This window comes from Colias philodice, chromosome 13, assembly GCF_061535455.1.
Source record: "Colias philodice isolate Cphi_HAF_F1 chromosome 13, ilColPhil1 Martin Lab GWU primary, whole genome shotgun sequence".
NCBI classification, from domain to species: Eukaryota; Metazoa; Arthropoda; class Insecta; order Lepidoptera; family Pieridae; genus Colias; species Colias philodice.
In genome coordinates, this window is record NC_143098.1 from 8708954 (window position 1) to 8725167 (window position 16214).

General features: G+C 33.0%; 1 protein-coding gene across 1 annotated transcript; it reads right to left on the reverse strand.

The window, feature by feature from the left end:
* Positions 1-3: 3 nt before the first annotated feature.
* On the reverse strand, positions 4-14363 carry LOC149483568 (switch-associated protein 70-like). The gene is made up of 10 exons (XM_089702671.1): positions 14204-14363; positions 6393-6581; positions 5323-5463; positions 3627-3866; positions 3158-3387; positions 2640-2829; positions 2078-2214; positions 1725-1861; positions 1336-1460; positions 4-490 (listed from the first exon to the last, which is right to left on the reverse strand). Exons 1-10 carry the CDS (start codon positions 14294-14296, stop codon positions 347-349), a joined length of 1626 nt encoding a protein of 541 aa, XP_089558797.1. The 5' UTR covers positions 14297-14363; the 3' UTR covers positions 4-346.
* Positions 14364-16214: the final 1851 nt, after the last annotated feature.

Below are 16214 nucleotides of genomic sequence, written 5' to 3' on the forward strand. Positions count from 1 at the left end.
AATTATTAACTTATACGCAAATTATTAGATTTTACCAATCCTAAATAATAATCTTTATACATTTCTTAAAACAATGTATGTTTACAATGTAAAATAAATAAAAACGAACATGTGTTCACAATATTTTTGTTGAATAAAAAATGCATATTTCAAAACAATAACTCTGTTTCATAATAAATAACTTAATTTATAAGCCAATTAAATCACAATTCATTCATATCCCTACAACACCAACACTTGTAGAAATCGTAATGATTATTTTTGCAACGATCTATTTTTAAAGCTTACAAAATTCTGCCTATAAATATTTTTCTACAAAATAGCATTAATAACTGACGAAAAAGGTTTACAAATTTTCATTATCATCTAGAACTTTAAGGTGCCTAATAGCTCGAACATCAATGAGGGTATCTGAAGAACTTTTAGTGGTCGGAACGAAAGATATGGCTCTGCGTGCTCGTTCCCCGTTGCGGAGTACTGGAGTCAGATCCTGGTAATAAATGTTTTATAAAAGATTTTTGAACTGATGACAGCTGCAGAGAAAAAAGGCGGGAAGAAATGACACAATATTTATTTTTTATTTTTTATTATATATTGTATACTGTATGGCATAGACAATACATTGTTTATTATGGTCATTAAAATATTTTCGATCGCAAGCTGCCTTTTATTTATCACATTTGTCAAATAGGCGGTGATCTAGATAGAGAAAGTATTAGGAGATTTTTGTCAATATGTTGCCCTTCTAAGATTACTCACGATGGATTCAATTACAAATATTTTTATTTAATACTAGCGGTCCGCCCCGGCTTCGCCCGTGGTACATTTCGAAATAAAAGGTAGCCTATGTTCTTTCTCAGGGTCTAAAGATTGTCTGTGCCAAATTTCATCTAAATCGGTCCAGTAGTTTATGCGTGAAAACCATACATACATACATAATTACAAACCTTTCCTCTTTATAATATTAATAACTACTTATAGAAGAGTGGCAATAATATTATCATCTCAGTTTAATGTCTAACCCATACAATGTTAACAACAAGGACGAAGAAAGGACCTAATGTTACTAGGAAAATTTTATAACCTCAATATTTTCATTTTTCTGTATTATTAGGTACAATTTAATCTATACTAATATTATAAAGCTGAAGAGTTTGTTTGTTTGAACGCGCTAATCTCGGGAACTACTGGTCCGAGTTGAAAAATTCTTTCGGTGTTAGATAGCCCATTTATCGAGGAAGGCTATAGGCTATATATCATCACCCTAAGACCAACAGGAGCAGAGCCACGCGAGTGAAACCGCGCGGCACAGCTAGTATGCTAATATAATCTTACCCGTAATTGAACATGGAGAGCATTAGCATTGTGTTCAGTCTTCTGTATCTTCTCCTGAGCCGCCCGCAACTCGGAGTCCAATTTCTGTTTCTCTTGTTCTAGTTCTTTGAGACGACGTTCCGCTTCTAAAAATTGATTTATATTTAAGGTTAGAATTGAACTCGAAGTTATCTAAATTTGGTAATTTTGAAAGTATATGCAATAAAGTATATGATCAATTTTTCATGTTGGGAGCCTAAGGTTACATTAAATTTGTAAAATGTTGATTATGTTCAAATAAATAATTTATGAGTTATAATTTTACTACTGCAATTTGATTGCAATTTGAAAAAACTAGTTAAAGAAAAGTTTGTATGACTAATGTTACTATGTACTATGTTGAAGCATACCTCTGTACTGTGCTTCTTTTTCAGCTTGTAATAACTCAAACTGTTTTCTTTTAAGTCTTTCTTCTTCTAGCATTCTGTTTTGTTCTTCTTGAAGCCTTTCTAATTCTTCTCTTCGTTCCCACTCTTCTGCTAGTACTCTACAAATATTTATACATTTACCATTATACATTTTAGCATCGTGGCAATTGATTATTTTATACACTGCCATTTTAAAGAATCGCCTTACAAAGACCGAACAAAAGTCAATAATATTTTCTGTATTTTCAAATATATTCTTCTTTCTCAAATATATTTTGGTTGAAAGTAAACTTTAATTTATTATAAGTTGGGATTTAAATATTTCTTATCTTTACCTGGCTTGCAACGCTCTAACAATTTCTTCGTCTCTTTTAGCTTGAGTCTCTTCTTGCAATAGCCGTTCAAGTTCAGTCTGCGCATGCTTCAGTTCTTCTAACTTTTTGTTGTCTTGTTGTGCTAATTCTGCTAATTCCTGGAAAAAAAATATAATACTTCATGGCAGGTATTGGACAAAAAAAATCTTAATATAATAACGATGACATACATAAATTCTGCATTAATCGTGTTTGGTAATACAGTCTCATTTCGAAACAGTTTAATTTCCAATATTGTATCCCGTTGTCATGGCAACAATTCGGTTGCAACGCAATCCCTGTGCCCCCGCAGGAAGCGGACACTACGGGCACTATACAGACAAATGGCTCATCGCTAACCATTGGAGACGGCTCCTTGGGTACAGTTACCTATGTCAGTACCTGTGCCTGCGCCTCCGCAGCGAGCCGTGCGCGCACCTCGTGCTGCAGCCACGCCCTGGTCTCCGCGCCCTTGAACACTGCGGCCACATGGCTCATCGCTAACCTGAGACGAGTCCTTGGGTACCGTTACTTATGTAAGTACCTGTGCCTGCGCCTCCGCGGCGAGCCTCGCGCGCACCTCGTGCTGCAGCCGCGCCCTGGTGTCGCGCACCTCCTGCTCGCGCCGCGCCCCCGCGCCCCGCCGCCCCGCGCGCGCCCGCCGCTGGTACCCCTCCGCGCCCCCGGACACTGCGGCCGCTTGCCGCAGCGCGGACACCCATTGGAGACGGCTCCTTGGAGAAATTATAGCAAGATACTAGTTAATAAAAGCATTTATATAACGTTATTTTGTATACAGACGCTACTCCAGCTGTGTATTTTGGTGGTAGATGGTATCTTGTTTTGCTATTATTGTGATGTAAAAGTCCTTTGTGATAAGATTGTATTTTTTAAATATTGTGAGATCGTAACAATTGCTATTTTTAAATCATCGTGGGCAAAATTGGACATTTTTTTAGATTAATTTTTAAAAAGTAACTATGTTCAAACTCATCTGATTTCAAATTGATATTTTACTATTTATATAAACGAGTTATGCGATGTTTATTATAATCGACTTACTTATGATCCTGTGTTCCAAACTCGAAAGTTCTTTCCGGAGTGATCAATTGAAATTTCTGTATCTTGCCATCTCCCACAGCAGCTTCAACAGAGCAGTACTCGTCAATATTAATTCTGCCGCATTGGTCCTTTTGTGACGAGCTTTTGTAATATGTTAGGGCACAGGGCTGCAGGACACACCAGTACTCTCGCATTGTTGGAAGGAGGTAACCGCGTTTGAAGAGGTAGCCCTGGAAGTTTTGAACCATTAATAATATGGAAAGGTTGTTTAGAAAAAAAAAGTAGTTAAGAAACCCAATTCTAAGCTGCTAAGAATGCGCATTATGCAATTATTCCATGGATAGAAAATAAGGAAAAATAGAAAAAAAAGCATTGAAGAGGGCTATTGGAACATTGTGTTGAGCTCAATCGAATGCAATAAAACTGTTCTTATTGACTCTGCTTTCGGGGAACTGTACCAAAAAATTACCTTTTTAATAATATCTTCTATAAACACGTCATATATTTCAGCGACCGCTTCGACCAGGGCTTCAGAATGTAACTGCTGGTCACAGCAATACTTTGCTTCAAGAACTGCCAAGAAAGCTGCCCATTTGAAATGGCCTATAGAAGAGCCTAAAGCTTCCCAGTCGGCTGCATCCCATCGTAAGCCAAGGCAGTGGACCAGCTGCTCAGCCACTAGACCTGCTTCTGATGGCTGCAAAACTACCTATAAAATGAAAAATATATGCAGTTACAATTATATTTCTGGGTCTGTTGTAGGTGCAGATGCTAACGATCAATCTTAAGATTATTATAGGTACAATATTTAAATATTTTTTTAATCATTTTTTACTGTTAAAATTTGGTAAATGGACGAAGGACATCTTTTGCTAGTGCAAGTTGTATCAGGTTTACCAGAATTACTTTTTCCTGCTTGGTTTTATCATTATCGACCAAAAATAAAAGTACAAAAATAAATGAAAGTAGACACAATGTTCATTGGTATATTTATGAGGCTATGCTGACAATAAAAAGTTCGAACGACACTTTAAAGATCATATCATAATAGGAATAAACTCATGAAGGTTAATTCGGTGTATATGACCGCAGATTCTTATTTTCACGGTTACTTATAACCACCAAGGTTTAAATCTGCACGTATACTCGTTACATCGATTATTTTTAAGTAAAATTATGCGTAAGTACTTGAAAGTTGATAAATAAAATTTAATCCTTTTCATTTTAAAAGACGACCAACAAAAATTTGTCGAATTTCGTTTTGTTAATAGATACGTCTAGTACTTAGAAGTTATTATTCTTTCTCTTTAATCTCTAGTACTACGACCCATAATTCATAAAACATTGTTGAACAATCCTTATTTTTGTTCAGTGAGTAAGATCGTACGATGCTTTTATATTGTGTTACTGTTGTGTATAGTTTTGCAGTCGAGCCAGTTGGTGTGTCATCTCTGCTTTTAAGGTATTCCTAATTTGGAGCAACATTTTTTTGCATATTTTTTTAAGTAATTAGGTAGCGTAAGAAAGAATGTTTGGGAAAGTAATAGAGATTGCAACAAATTTACAGATTTCTTCAAGTTTTATAACCTCTCCACTGTTGTTCTGCCCAAATAAATATTGGATAATAATTATGCTATTGTGTCATGTCATCAATCCATTTACCACGAATTGTAATTAGGACAATAAAAATTCTACGGAGCGGAGATGTGAATGACCGGAGTTGAGGATTAAAAACATGTGGCTTGCAAGTGGGAGTCATGGCTAATTAGCGTATATTATATTACGCTATGACGTCTTCAGAGTTGTATTGTTATTGTAATAAGTGTGATGCCTCTAGCGATACTTTTGCGTAGGCACTAACCGTTAGTCAATCTGTGACTATGGAAGTCCATATATGTAATATAATGATTAAATAGTCATTATATTATATCAGTAACTAATATAATTATTGTTTAACGAAAAAATCGAAAAGATAGTTTTCGACCAAAAACAGCAGCCTATTTTTTATTTAAATTTATCTAAATTAATTATCTATTCAATACATTTCTGTAGAAAATATCAATAAATTTCAGTGTAAATAAAAAGGAACAAACTGACCTCCACATCGCGTGCCAACTTGCTCTTACAATAACGGTCAATAAATTAACCTCTGATAAAGTACTTACAACATAACGGTTCGTATCATCAGCGTCTTGCACCAGATCCGCGAGGAGGCAGAATATCCTGAAGAGTTTGAACACGGAGTCATCGTTGAAGATCGGCTTGTCGCGGGTTAGAAGATTCTTTCGGCACACGAACCAGCATACCTGAGAAAAAGTTAGTTCCAAGTTTTGGCAAAGACAACGAAAAGTTCTTTGTGGCATGGATAGATTGTTCTAGATTTGTATCTATACAAATTTTTATGCTAAAGGGAAAAAAAATGTAGCTTCACCCAGCCCTATGACGACAGGGTGTGTCGCAAATTAAGTGTGCGTTATAAAGACATCGATCTACGAACCAATAGGTGGGCTTTTGGCACCGATCCTTAGACATATACTTTTGCTAGATATTTAATTGATTATAAAGTAGTTATAACTCAAAACATTGCAGTAAATATTCTAAAATGGTAGGTAGTTATATAATATAATTGTGTTTTAAACGATAGCAGGAAATGCGGGCGATAAAGGACAACAACGATCTAATTTATTGCATCAAGTCTGTCATGTACCTAAAATACATTCAAGTTCTTTTCAATCTTGGTGTATTGTGTACTCTAACGATATACCTATGCCAATATAGTATATAACAAAACTTCTTTTATCATAGGAAACATATCTTAAAGTGGCTATGTCAAGACTTTCAAATTCGTTGCAAGGTCTCAGGGTGATTTCATTCAATCAAGTGTTTGACGTCACGTTATATGGATAATCTATGAAACAACTATTTTTAAATGCTAGTCTTTATACTTCTACATTACATCATCATCATTCCAGCCTTTCAGGACGTCCACTGCAGGACATAGACCTCCCCTAAAGATTTCCATAATGACCGATCACCGATCACCAGTGTACCGGCCTGACTCCAGCGGCTCCCCGCCACTTTGATTACATTACATAAATAGTACAAATTCAAGAATGGGGTATTATATAATTTCAAACTACTACCAATTATTTATTCATACATTTGCCGTTCTTCTTAATCATTATTTAACCCTTAACATTAAAATCATGTCAATAAATCCATCTATAAAAAGTACCTCACTAATTTTCTTCTCAAATTCCCGAGCAACAGGCAAAGTGACAGTCTTCGGCAGTGAGCTGAACACCTCATGCTGGAGGTAGTAGCGGAACTCGTCGAAGGTCAGCTCTTGTGATGACCTGAAGTGGTCTAGACCTTTCTCCACTCCGTATAAGTCTAGAAGCGTGCCGATGTTTGCTGTTAGAACCTGCGGGATTGGAATTTAAAACATTGTTGTAACTATTATGTTTCTTTTGGCTGACTGGCCGGTTGGCTTGGTGGGTAGTGGCCCCTGCCTTCAAAGCCAGAGGTCGTGGGTTCGAGCCCCAACCGGGGCAAACATTTGTGTGATGAACATAGATGTTTGCTCTGTGTCTGGGTGTTAATTATCTGTATAAGTATTTATTTAAAATTATATATGTATGTTTATCAGCCATCTGGTTTCCATAACACAAGCGAAAGCTTAGTATGGGATCAGATCGTGCCGTGTGTGAAAATTGTCCCGAAATATTAAAAATATTATTTTTATGCAGCTACTTTTTGTAATAGCTGTGTGCTCTGCATCTATCTTACACTCGAAAAATATACTATTTAATATTTTTATTGTTTTCTATTGTTTACATAAAAGTAAGTTTTTAATTCTGGATCTTAAATAGAGGCTCAAATATTAGAATTTTTTTTTTCAAAAGTTCATCTAAATTTTATGTACCGAAGATCTACAAACCTACCTAACTTTGAAAGCTCTTTGGAAGCAAAAAATTAATTAAAAGTTGTACCGTCTAGATACATCCTAAAGCTCAGTCATAGAACATCTATTAGATACAAGTTATAGGTAATTATATCTAACTGGTATCGTATAATCAAATGCATTGATTAGCGATACACTATATTAATAAAAAACTTCGCGCCAATCCCAACTATCATTGCATTTTGTGATTTTACACTGCAAGGCGGATGTAACACAAGAAATAAGCAATCCATTAAGAATCTTTATTCGTTACGAGTGGACTCGGCCAAGCTGCATTTATGTCAAGGCTTTAAGGCCGGTTCCTGGTAACTGACTTATCAATATAAATTACGACCTCCATTTTATTTGTTAACCAGACGCATTTTATTTTCATGTGAGATATTGGTTACTTTGGCGTATAATTTACAACTACCCGGTCGATTTATTGAGTTCAGATTTCCCCATTGTTTTAAATTACAATGTACTTAAATCATAATGTTATTTATTGCTTATGTTCTATGAACTTGCCATATCTATCTACTATTAAGGTTTCAATTTCGGATTTCCAGAAACTAAATTAAGAAACCACGAAAAGGAAGTTTAGGCTGTTTGCTTTTGAATTGATATGTAAGATATGTTATAAATATAGTAACGTAGGAAATTACATAGAATTGATTATATGTATTAAAGATCTAATATAATAAACGGAGCTAGTAGGTAGCTCCTTCTACAAATTTGGAAAAGTTGCCAAAGCTATCTATGCCTATAATATAATAAGAAATATGAATTAAGTTTGTGCATAAGATGTCAGTTTTGGCGACTCTCCCATTATTAATTTTCCTGCATGGCCAAGTAGGTCATAGGTTGCCGACCGTTCAAGGCTTCTGGTTGAGTTTTATGCCTGCAGTGACGATGGGACCAGATATAGTGACTATAATGGCAAAGATAGACTTCTAGATCTAAATTATAATTTATACTTACCTACTTGGCTACTAACTATGTAGCAAAAAATCATATATTACGTAGGTATAATTAGTAGCTTGTTTTCGTAAATTATATATGATAGGTATACGTATGGAGACGCCTACATCACATATTTGATATTATGTTCCGCTCAACATAAGCCTTATGGCTTAACTGCACTCAGTCCAATTACTTTACTCTTTGACTCAGTCGCTTTAGTGCGATGGTCGCGTTCATGTCTTGTTTGTTTTAAATTTACAATAAACATATTCACGTTCAGATTTAAAACAAACATAATAAATAATATCAGTTAAGATGTTTATTAGCTTTTAATTATTGTTTAATGTGTAAATTATTCAAAGGGATTAAGGCTGATACATATATCTATGTACTAATTTTCAACTTAAGATGAACAGTCACAATATGAATACATAGTGCCTAATTATGTCATACGTATAATAGAAAAACAATTTCCTAAACTATGTCAACACGTGTTATAAAGGTCGATGGAGTAATAAAGCTAATGAGAGCTTGCTGTCCATTTTCGCTTATCACTTATCAGTTATCACTATGAACAACGGAGAAACATTACCTACCTACTGAAGGAATAAATAGGTAGATGAGTGATTGTGTGTTTTTGTAGTCATATTTCGTGGAAAATGATCCATCTTCACGTAATAATACTAACAGAGCTATTACGTTGTTTTTCTTTCCTTTTATGGTTGTTACTTGTTAAGTTGATGTATTTATTACGAATTTGATACCTGCGAAGAATGTTTGTATTTTATAACTGATGTAGTTTTGCGTACTATACCTACCTGCTTACCACTTAATTTTGGCACATTTTATCATTTAGGTATGATGATGCTTTAATTTCGTAATATGGCTAGACAGCAGTCGTTTTCAATAAATAAAAATATCCTAGATTTGGACTGGAATAAATTTTATTGTACCTAGTTAAATTAAATATTGTAAACCAAGAAGCCCTATTTTGTTTTCTAAATATACATATCTACTGCTTTCGTCATAACCTTATAAACTACCTAAATATAGGTACTTACTACTTAGTATAGATAGATTGCTATTCGAAAAGCGGTTTACAACGCAATAGGACTTCGCACTTAGATGATTCATCAATTGATGTTTTGTAATGTTTGTTACAACAATCGATTAAAACTTAAAAGCATAAAAGGATTACCATTTAGCAGCTAAATTGCCTTAATAGTTATAATTTGATGCAACACTATATTTGTTTATCGCTAACAAAATTTTGGTCAATTCTCCTTTAATTTTAGATTTCATGTAGAGACAAAAAATTTTATGGGTTAAGTAGTTACTTAAATAACTAATAAAATAATGGAACAATGACTAATAAAAAAAATGTAATTGTTTAACTGAGAATAAAATAAAAAGTCTATTGGGCATATTTTCACGAACGCGACGTGACAACGGTCATTTTTGCATTAAAAATTAAATATCTACCTTAGTATTACCTAAATTCTAATTGAAGCATACGTAAATTAGATTTAAATACATTCATTAAATGCAATTTACACTAATGTTTTGTGATGCGTATTTACTAGGTATGTAAGTGACTACTTAATAAAACTACATATTTTAAAATGCACAACTTTATCCGGTTTACGTGCATGCAAATATTTATCGAACAAACATGATTAATTACAGTGCCTAGACAGGTAGTACATAATTTAGTTTAATTAGCAAATACACGAGTTAGCTTGTGACTATCTAGATAAGAGTAATAATTATATATTTTGTAGATTTCTTATTCTTTTAAAATCTGTACTATAATATTTTTAAAGACAACGTAATAGGGGGTTTACCAAACCATGATGTCCTAAAGCAGTAAAGCAGTGAAAAAAATGAGAGCGCTTTGTAAAGGTCGTTTTGCGCCATCACTTTCTTACATTGGAAATAGATATCTGGGTTCACTTGGTAATTGTTATTAAATGTGAAAGAGGAACATTTTTAAATTACTCAACAGATATCATAATTTTCAGGAGTTTGAAATAACGTAGTCTATCCCTAGTTACCTACTTAATATTATAAATGCGAAAGTAACTCTATCTGCCTGTCTGTTACGCTTTCCCGATAAACTTCTCAACCGATTTTAATAAAATTTGGCACAGACAATCTTTAGACCCTGAGAAAGAACATAGGCTACCTTTTATTGCGAAAAAACACCACGCGGGCGAAGCCGCGAGCGGAAGCTAGTACTCTATAATTTTACTCTACGCCTTTTACACAGGACTTTGGGTAGAGTTAAACTTTGGCAGCTATTTATATACAAAGTTAAATTTAATGTAGGCACATCTTACAAAATAGGTTATACATAAATTTTCGATTTTACCTAATTACAAACATTGAAACTATTGCTATAAGGAATAACGTTACGGTAGATTTTATGGAGAGAGTTCGTAAAAGGTTTGCCCCGGTAATGTAATCGCACTTGTTAATGAAGGTAATTAACATCATTAACAGCAATAGCCGAGATGCTTTTAAGGAAATTAACAATTTACATACTTCTTTTAAAAATGTTATACATTTCCGTAATTGCATTCACTGAAACCTTTTCTGTATCTTAACTTTGTGAGATGTTATTGGTCAGTTGGTTAAATGGTGAGTCAGCATTGTAAAGGTCAAGGGTTCGATTTCGCGCAAAAATAATTTTTAATAAAATGTATGTAAGTACTTAGGTACCAACAGAGTTAGTTAAATGTTTTAAAAAATGTTTTTTTTTATACAGTTCGGAAGCTAACTGAATAATTTGAATCGAAAGCGATTCGATATTTATATTTAAGTTAAATAAATAAAAAAATGAAATACTTACTTATATGACAAAAATAGTATTTGACATAAAATAAAAAATATGCTTAACTATTCATTTTTAGCCAGAAGGAAATGAAATACTAACCACGTGGGATTGATAGGTCACGCTTTGCTAATTATAGTAATCCGGATTAGTCTAGCCTAGGTGCGGATATTTTAGGGTTGTCAACAATTGGTTTTTATATCCAATATCTACCGAAAGAAATGATTTTTTATACTTATACAGACTATACGCCTAGTATTTTATTAAAATAGCTTGATTATGTGTAGAAATATTGACAAATAATAATTGTTAGAGGAACATAGAATGATGTCGTCTCTTCACGTTATGATCTTTTGTTTTGGTCTGCATTCATTTGACTTGTTACCTATTTGAGAAATTGAATTCTTTTATCGTTATAGTTCAATATTTTTCTAATATACTTATTAGAAAAATATTGAACTATAACGTATATAAAATAACTATAAAATATTTGAACTATATTAAGAAAAATTGGAGTAGGTAAGTTTACTGTTTACTGATTTAAGTATGATCGGTTGTTCTAGATCCATTAAATCGGCAGCCCTAGTGGGAATAGCTGTCTAATAACAATACATTTCTAGGAAATCAATATGAAAAATTCAATATAGATTGCATGTGCAAAATCAATATTAAAAATACATATTTAGTTCAGCAACCACATATATTTTTTTATGAACAGTTATTAAGAATTTATGGAGATATCTAAAATAATATTAATCTACAAAAAAAATGGAATGTCTTCCTTTTTCAAAATAAGTACTTCATTTTCAATTTACTTCCATTTCAATTAACAAAGTCGAATAGAAATAGAGTAAATGGTATAACAAAGTTTATGAATTAAAAAGGAGTAAAATTCTTGCAAGGAGTGTACCTACTCCTATTGTTGGCTGAGGGGTGCATTCAGGTCAATGGGTGTGACGTCACTTTTGTCATCATTTTTATGGCATAGTTGTAGAATATACATAGAATACGCGTATTAAAGTGTATTTCGTCTATATAATAAAATGTTGTAAAACAAAAGGTGTTTTCAAGCAGAAGCTCCTCGTTTTTGTTTTCAGTTTTTTAAGGGCATGATGATTTTAGTAGGACCTACCTACCTACTAGGGCTAGGCAATTAAAGCATTCTAAATAAATGACTCGAATCAAATTAAAAGAGTTATGAAATATTCCTGGATATGACACAGTTCCAAACGTAATTAACAGCTTGAACCTAAAAAGTAAAAACTGAAAAATTGCCATTTGTTTTTATTTTGTAGATATAGTGTGTGATAAAGTTGCTTATACTCAATTATTATCACAGTTAACCGATAAGATAAAAACATTTGGAGATTTAATTACCATAAATTTTTGTAATATTATGTAGGTACTTACTTTAATTTTAGGGCTTTATAAGAAGGAATTTAGTGTATCGCGGGATGGGTGTCTCCATTTATAAGTTAATATTTTTCTTTATATAACCTGCTTGCCTAATTGAATTGCGATTCTTTAATCGTAATGAACTGATAAAATACGGGAATGATGAGTGATGAGTGACACTAATTTTTGTAATACCTAGTACTCACGTTTCGCAAATACAAAGCTAATTAGCCAAGGGTTGGCCGTTGGTCTTAGTCATTTATGATTGGAGAGTTAATTCTGAACAATATAGTATTGAAAAAGACAATTAATCATTGCTATTTCTTCCCTCTGGTATCTTGGTGTATCTTGGTCGCCCGTCTGACCGGCGCCTTCGGATTTGCAAGGAGGGTGACACCCCTGGATCGTAATGTTATGTCAGATCGTAAAATGGCGGGAAATTAATTTGACGTTTGTACTTGTATAGAAGGGGAAGATATAGGTAATAAATTATAGGTAAACACTATACTATAGGATACTATATTAATTATATGCTTGTAAGGAGTTATATGAATAGATGAATGAACAATAATTAGTGTAAGTAATACAAAATACATGTGGCTTAATAGATGAAATTTTTTATCAATGCAGAAAATTATGTAACTTTTGCTACCTAGTAAGTATCTATTATAATGAAAAATTGTTGTTTGAAAAAAAATAACCTCGTCTTCACAACTGTCCTCGAAATTAATTAGTATTGGTGCACCGCCAGCTAAGCATGGTTCTTGAAAACATATATAAGGCCAGCAAGGGTTAAACAATAACAATTAAGTAAGTCACCATTCATGATTCACTGCGAACAATCACAAAGGAAACGAGCAAGCTGTGATTTATTAGGCTTCGAAAATAAGGTGTTGACTGTTGTATAAACTCATTAACCTATTGAGTACATAGGTACCGGGTCCGCCCCGGCTTCGCCCGTGGTTCATATTTCGCAATAAAAAGTAGCCTATGTCCTTTCTCGGGTATCAAAATATATCCATACCAAATTTCATGTAAATTGGTTCAGTAGTTTAGGCGTGATTGAGTAACAGACAGACAGACAGAGTTACTTTCGCATTTATAATATTAGTATGGATGTATACTATTAAGCTATAGATAATAGATTTAGAGAGAAGGACAAGAGACTGTTTGTGTTTGCGCGCATATTACAATACCTATTAGCTGGTAGACCTCACAGGTTTCTTACTTAGCTAAACCTGCACGCTCATCATCAGCCTTAAAAAAATTCCTTTGCATTTTAAATATGTACTAATCAGTTAATCACTGTAATATGATGGTATTGTTTTGAAGAGAAGGCTATTTACATTACGCCTAACACCTGACCAATCGATATTTTACCTAGAATCTGAAGGACAAGACGTGTGGTCAAGCACGAGTCGCATGCGTATTGAGAAATAATAAATTTTATTTTACCTTTTAATTAATGTGTTGATCCCGCGACTTTTAAAATGTAAAACCTGGTCACTTGTTTTGGGCAACTCGATTATTAAGTAACCTGGACACAAATTAACTTAAAATCAACTGGGCATTTTAATTATATTTTAATAAATAAGTACCTACCTAACTATAATAAAAGTTGTAATTTAAAGCGAAATACTAATAAATTTTTACATTCATCATAGTTAAATAATAAATATTAAATAAGTATAAACCGCAACAATTAACTTTTTGATTTATTATAATAGTTGCAGTTAGAAAACTGAAAAGGAAGTAATAAGAATATAAAACAATAAAATAATACCCTAATGCCTAATAAATTAATAATTAATTACCACCAAAACTAAAGAACAACACATTAATCTAAACAAAAAGTTAAAATAAAATTTTGGCGAAAACCACTTTTGGCGAAATAAAAATAAAATAACTTTACCTTTAACTTTGATTTATGAACAACTTCATTATTTTGTAATGATTCGAAGGCATGCCATATACAGTTAGTGACATTTTTTAGCACAGCTGACATTTCGTACACTGGCCACTATTTTACACAAAAAAAACAATTCGCACAGACGCGACCAAAGTGCGCGCGTTCGAAATTCAAACTGACATTCTGCGATATCAAAAGGAAGTAGGCGAAGCGGAACGAGATAAGGGCAAGTATACATTACTTTGGTTCGAATTGAGAAAGTAAGTTACAAAATTGCAAAAATTTTTATATGAGCTTGATTTTTATGATATAAAAGTTTCGTCTTGTGCGGTCAGCGGCAACAGTTGCAAATAAGCTAATATTTATTTGACTATAAACTATAAATAAAAAAAATTATTTATTTTCCTATTTAAAAAGATATATTTTTTGCAAAATCAGCTTTAATTTTATAGACATAAAATCACTATTCGTTTTAAGATAAAAACGGCGACTGCCTTCAAGATCATAATTACCTACATTACTCATCAAAACAACGAGACGTCCTCTGTATTAACCATATCCGTTCGCTGACTCACCAAGTTATTTGTTGCTATGTCCAAAATATTAAATACGTTATTATAAATATCTTATAATAAGTTCTATATATAGAAATAAGACCTCCGGAAACCGTTTTAACTCCAATGCAGGTATATCCGCTTTCCGGCGCTATAATTTAATAAAGAAGACAATTGAATTATTTATACGCATTTTATAGAAATACTAGCAGTCCCGGCAAACTTGTTCTGCCTTACTCAGTACTCTTATCACAATTCACAGGGGAATGAAAAATAGATGTTGGCCGATTCTCAGACCTACCCGATATGCACATATTAGTCCAGTCGTTTTCTCTAATATAATAATATTCCTAGACTTTGTTGATGCGTGTATATAAGCATATACAAGCGAAGGTTCTTGTATTGTCAGGTATCCAGATATTTTAGAAATAGCTCTTGTTTATTATGTGTATTTTTTTTAATTATTTAGACTAGACACGCAAATACATATAAATTTTTCAATAAAAATAAATCCTATTGTAACTAGCTACTTATCTTTTAACGATGACGAATAATCGATTGAAATTTGAAATATGTGTGGGTTCATACACCTACACAGAACTTTCTTATATCCTTCTATAGGTGTGTGTTACAAATAAATTATGTAGTTAATCCAAAATGTATTATGTAGTAAGTACCTAGTTATTATTTTATGATTGCTTTTTATATAAAATGGATGATATCTACTGGGTCGGATTTCGTAGTAGGTACCACATGAAGAGGGTACTGTAAGATAGAAAATGGAACTCAAAAGTCTACTATTTTTGAAAAGAATATACCTAACTGAATTTCGGGTATCGAACCAAGTTTAATCTGGTAAAATTACACGGTGTAGTTTTATTGGATCGATCTTCAGGGTCAATTATTATAAGGATTAAACATAAACATGTTTCTCTATTAAACTATCTCCATCGATAAATCGAATGGAAGGTATGCTTAAATTCTTCTAAAACTAAGAATACATAATATATTATATTATATACCTAGTTTATTTTAGATTTTAATATGTATTCTAAGTTCTAAAATAGGTAAACTATTTCATACGCCACGACCATAGTCCAAAAAACGATCAACAATTGAAACTGCGTGCATCGTGATGACACATAGAATTCTGTAAATCTACATTGTAATACAATAACTCATAAGAATGATGTATGTATGGATGTATGTAAGATAACTTATAGGTATTATGTGGCCCGTGGGAGAGGAGGGAACACGTTTGTACGCAGTTCGCACATATAATATATACGCACAAGACCCATTACCCTATATAAAAGATATCGTTATTTTAAAATTTAATTGAATACAACGAAATGTTTTGAGCACATAAAATCCGATCAGCTGTTAAACTGGCAACCCTGAACCTTAATTTATAAATCGTGTACTTTTTTAATTGAATGGAACGCGGCAAAATCGCCCTC

Excerpts from the sequence above, each read along its gene's own strand:
- LOC149483568 (XM_089702671.1), bottom strand. The coding sequence starts at position 14,296 with ATGTCAGCTGTGCTAAAAAATGTCACTAACTGTATATGGCATGCCTTC. Across the intron at positions 6,582-14,203 it reads TTCATAAATCAAAGTTAAAG|GTTCTAACAGCAAACATCGG; the intron begins GTAAAGTTATTT and ends CCAATCCCGCAG. Across the intron at positions 3,867-5,322 it reads ATGATACGAACCGTTATGTT|GTAGTTTTGCAGCCATCAGA; the intron begins GTAAGTACTTTA and ends TTCATTTTATAG.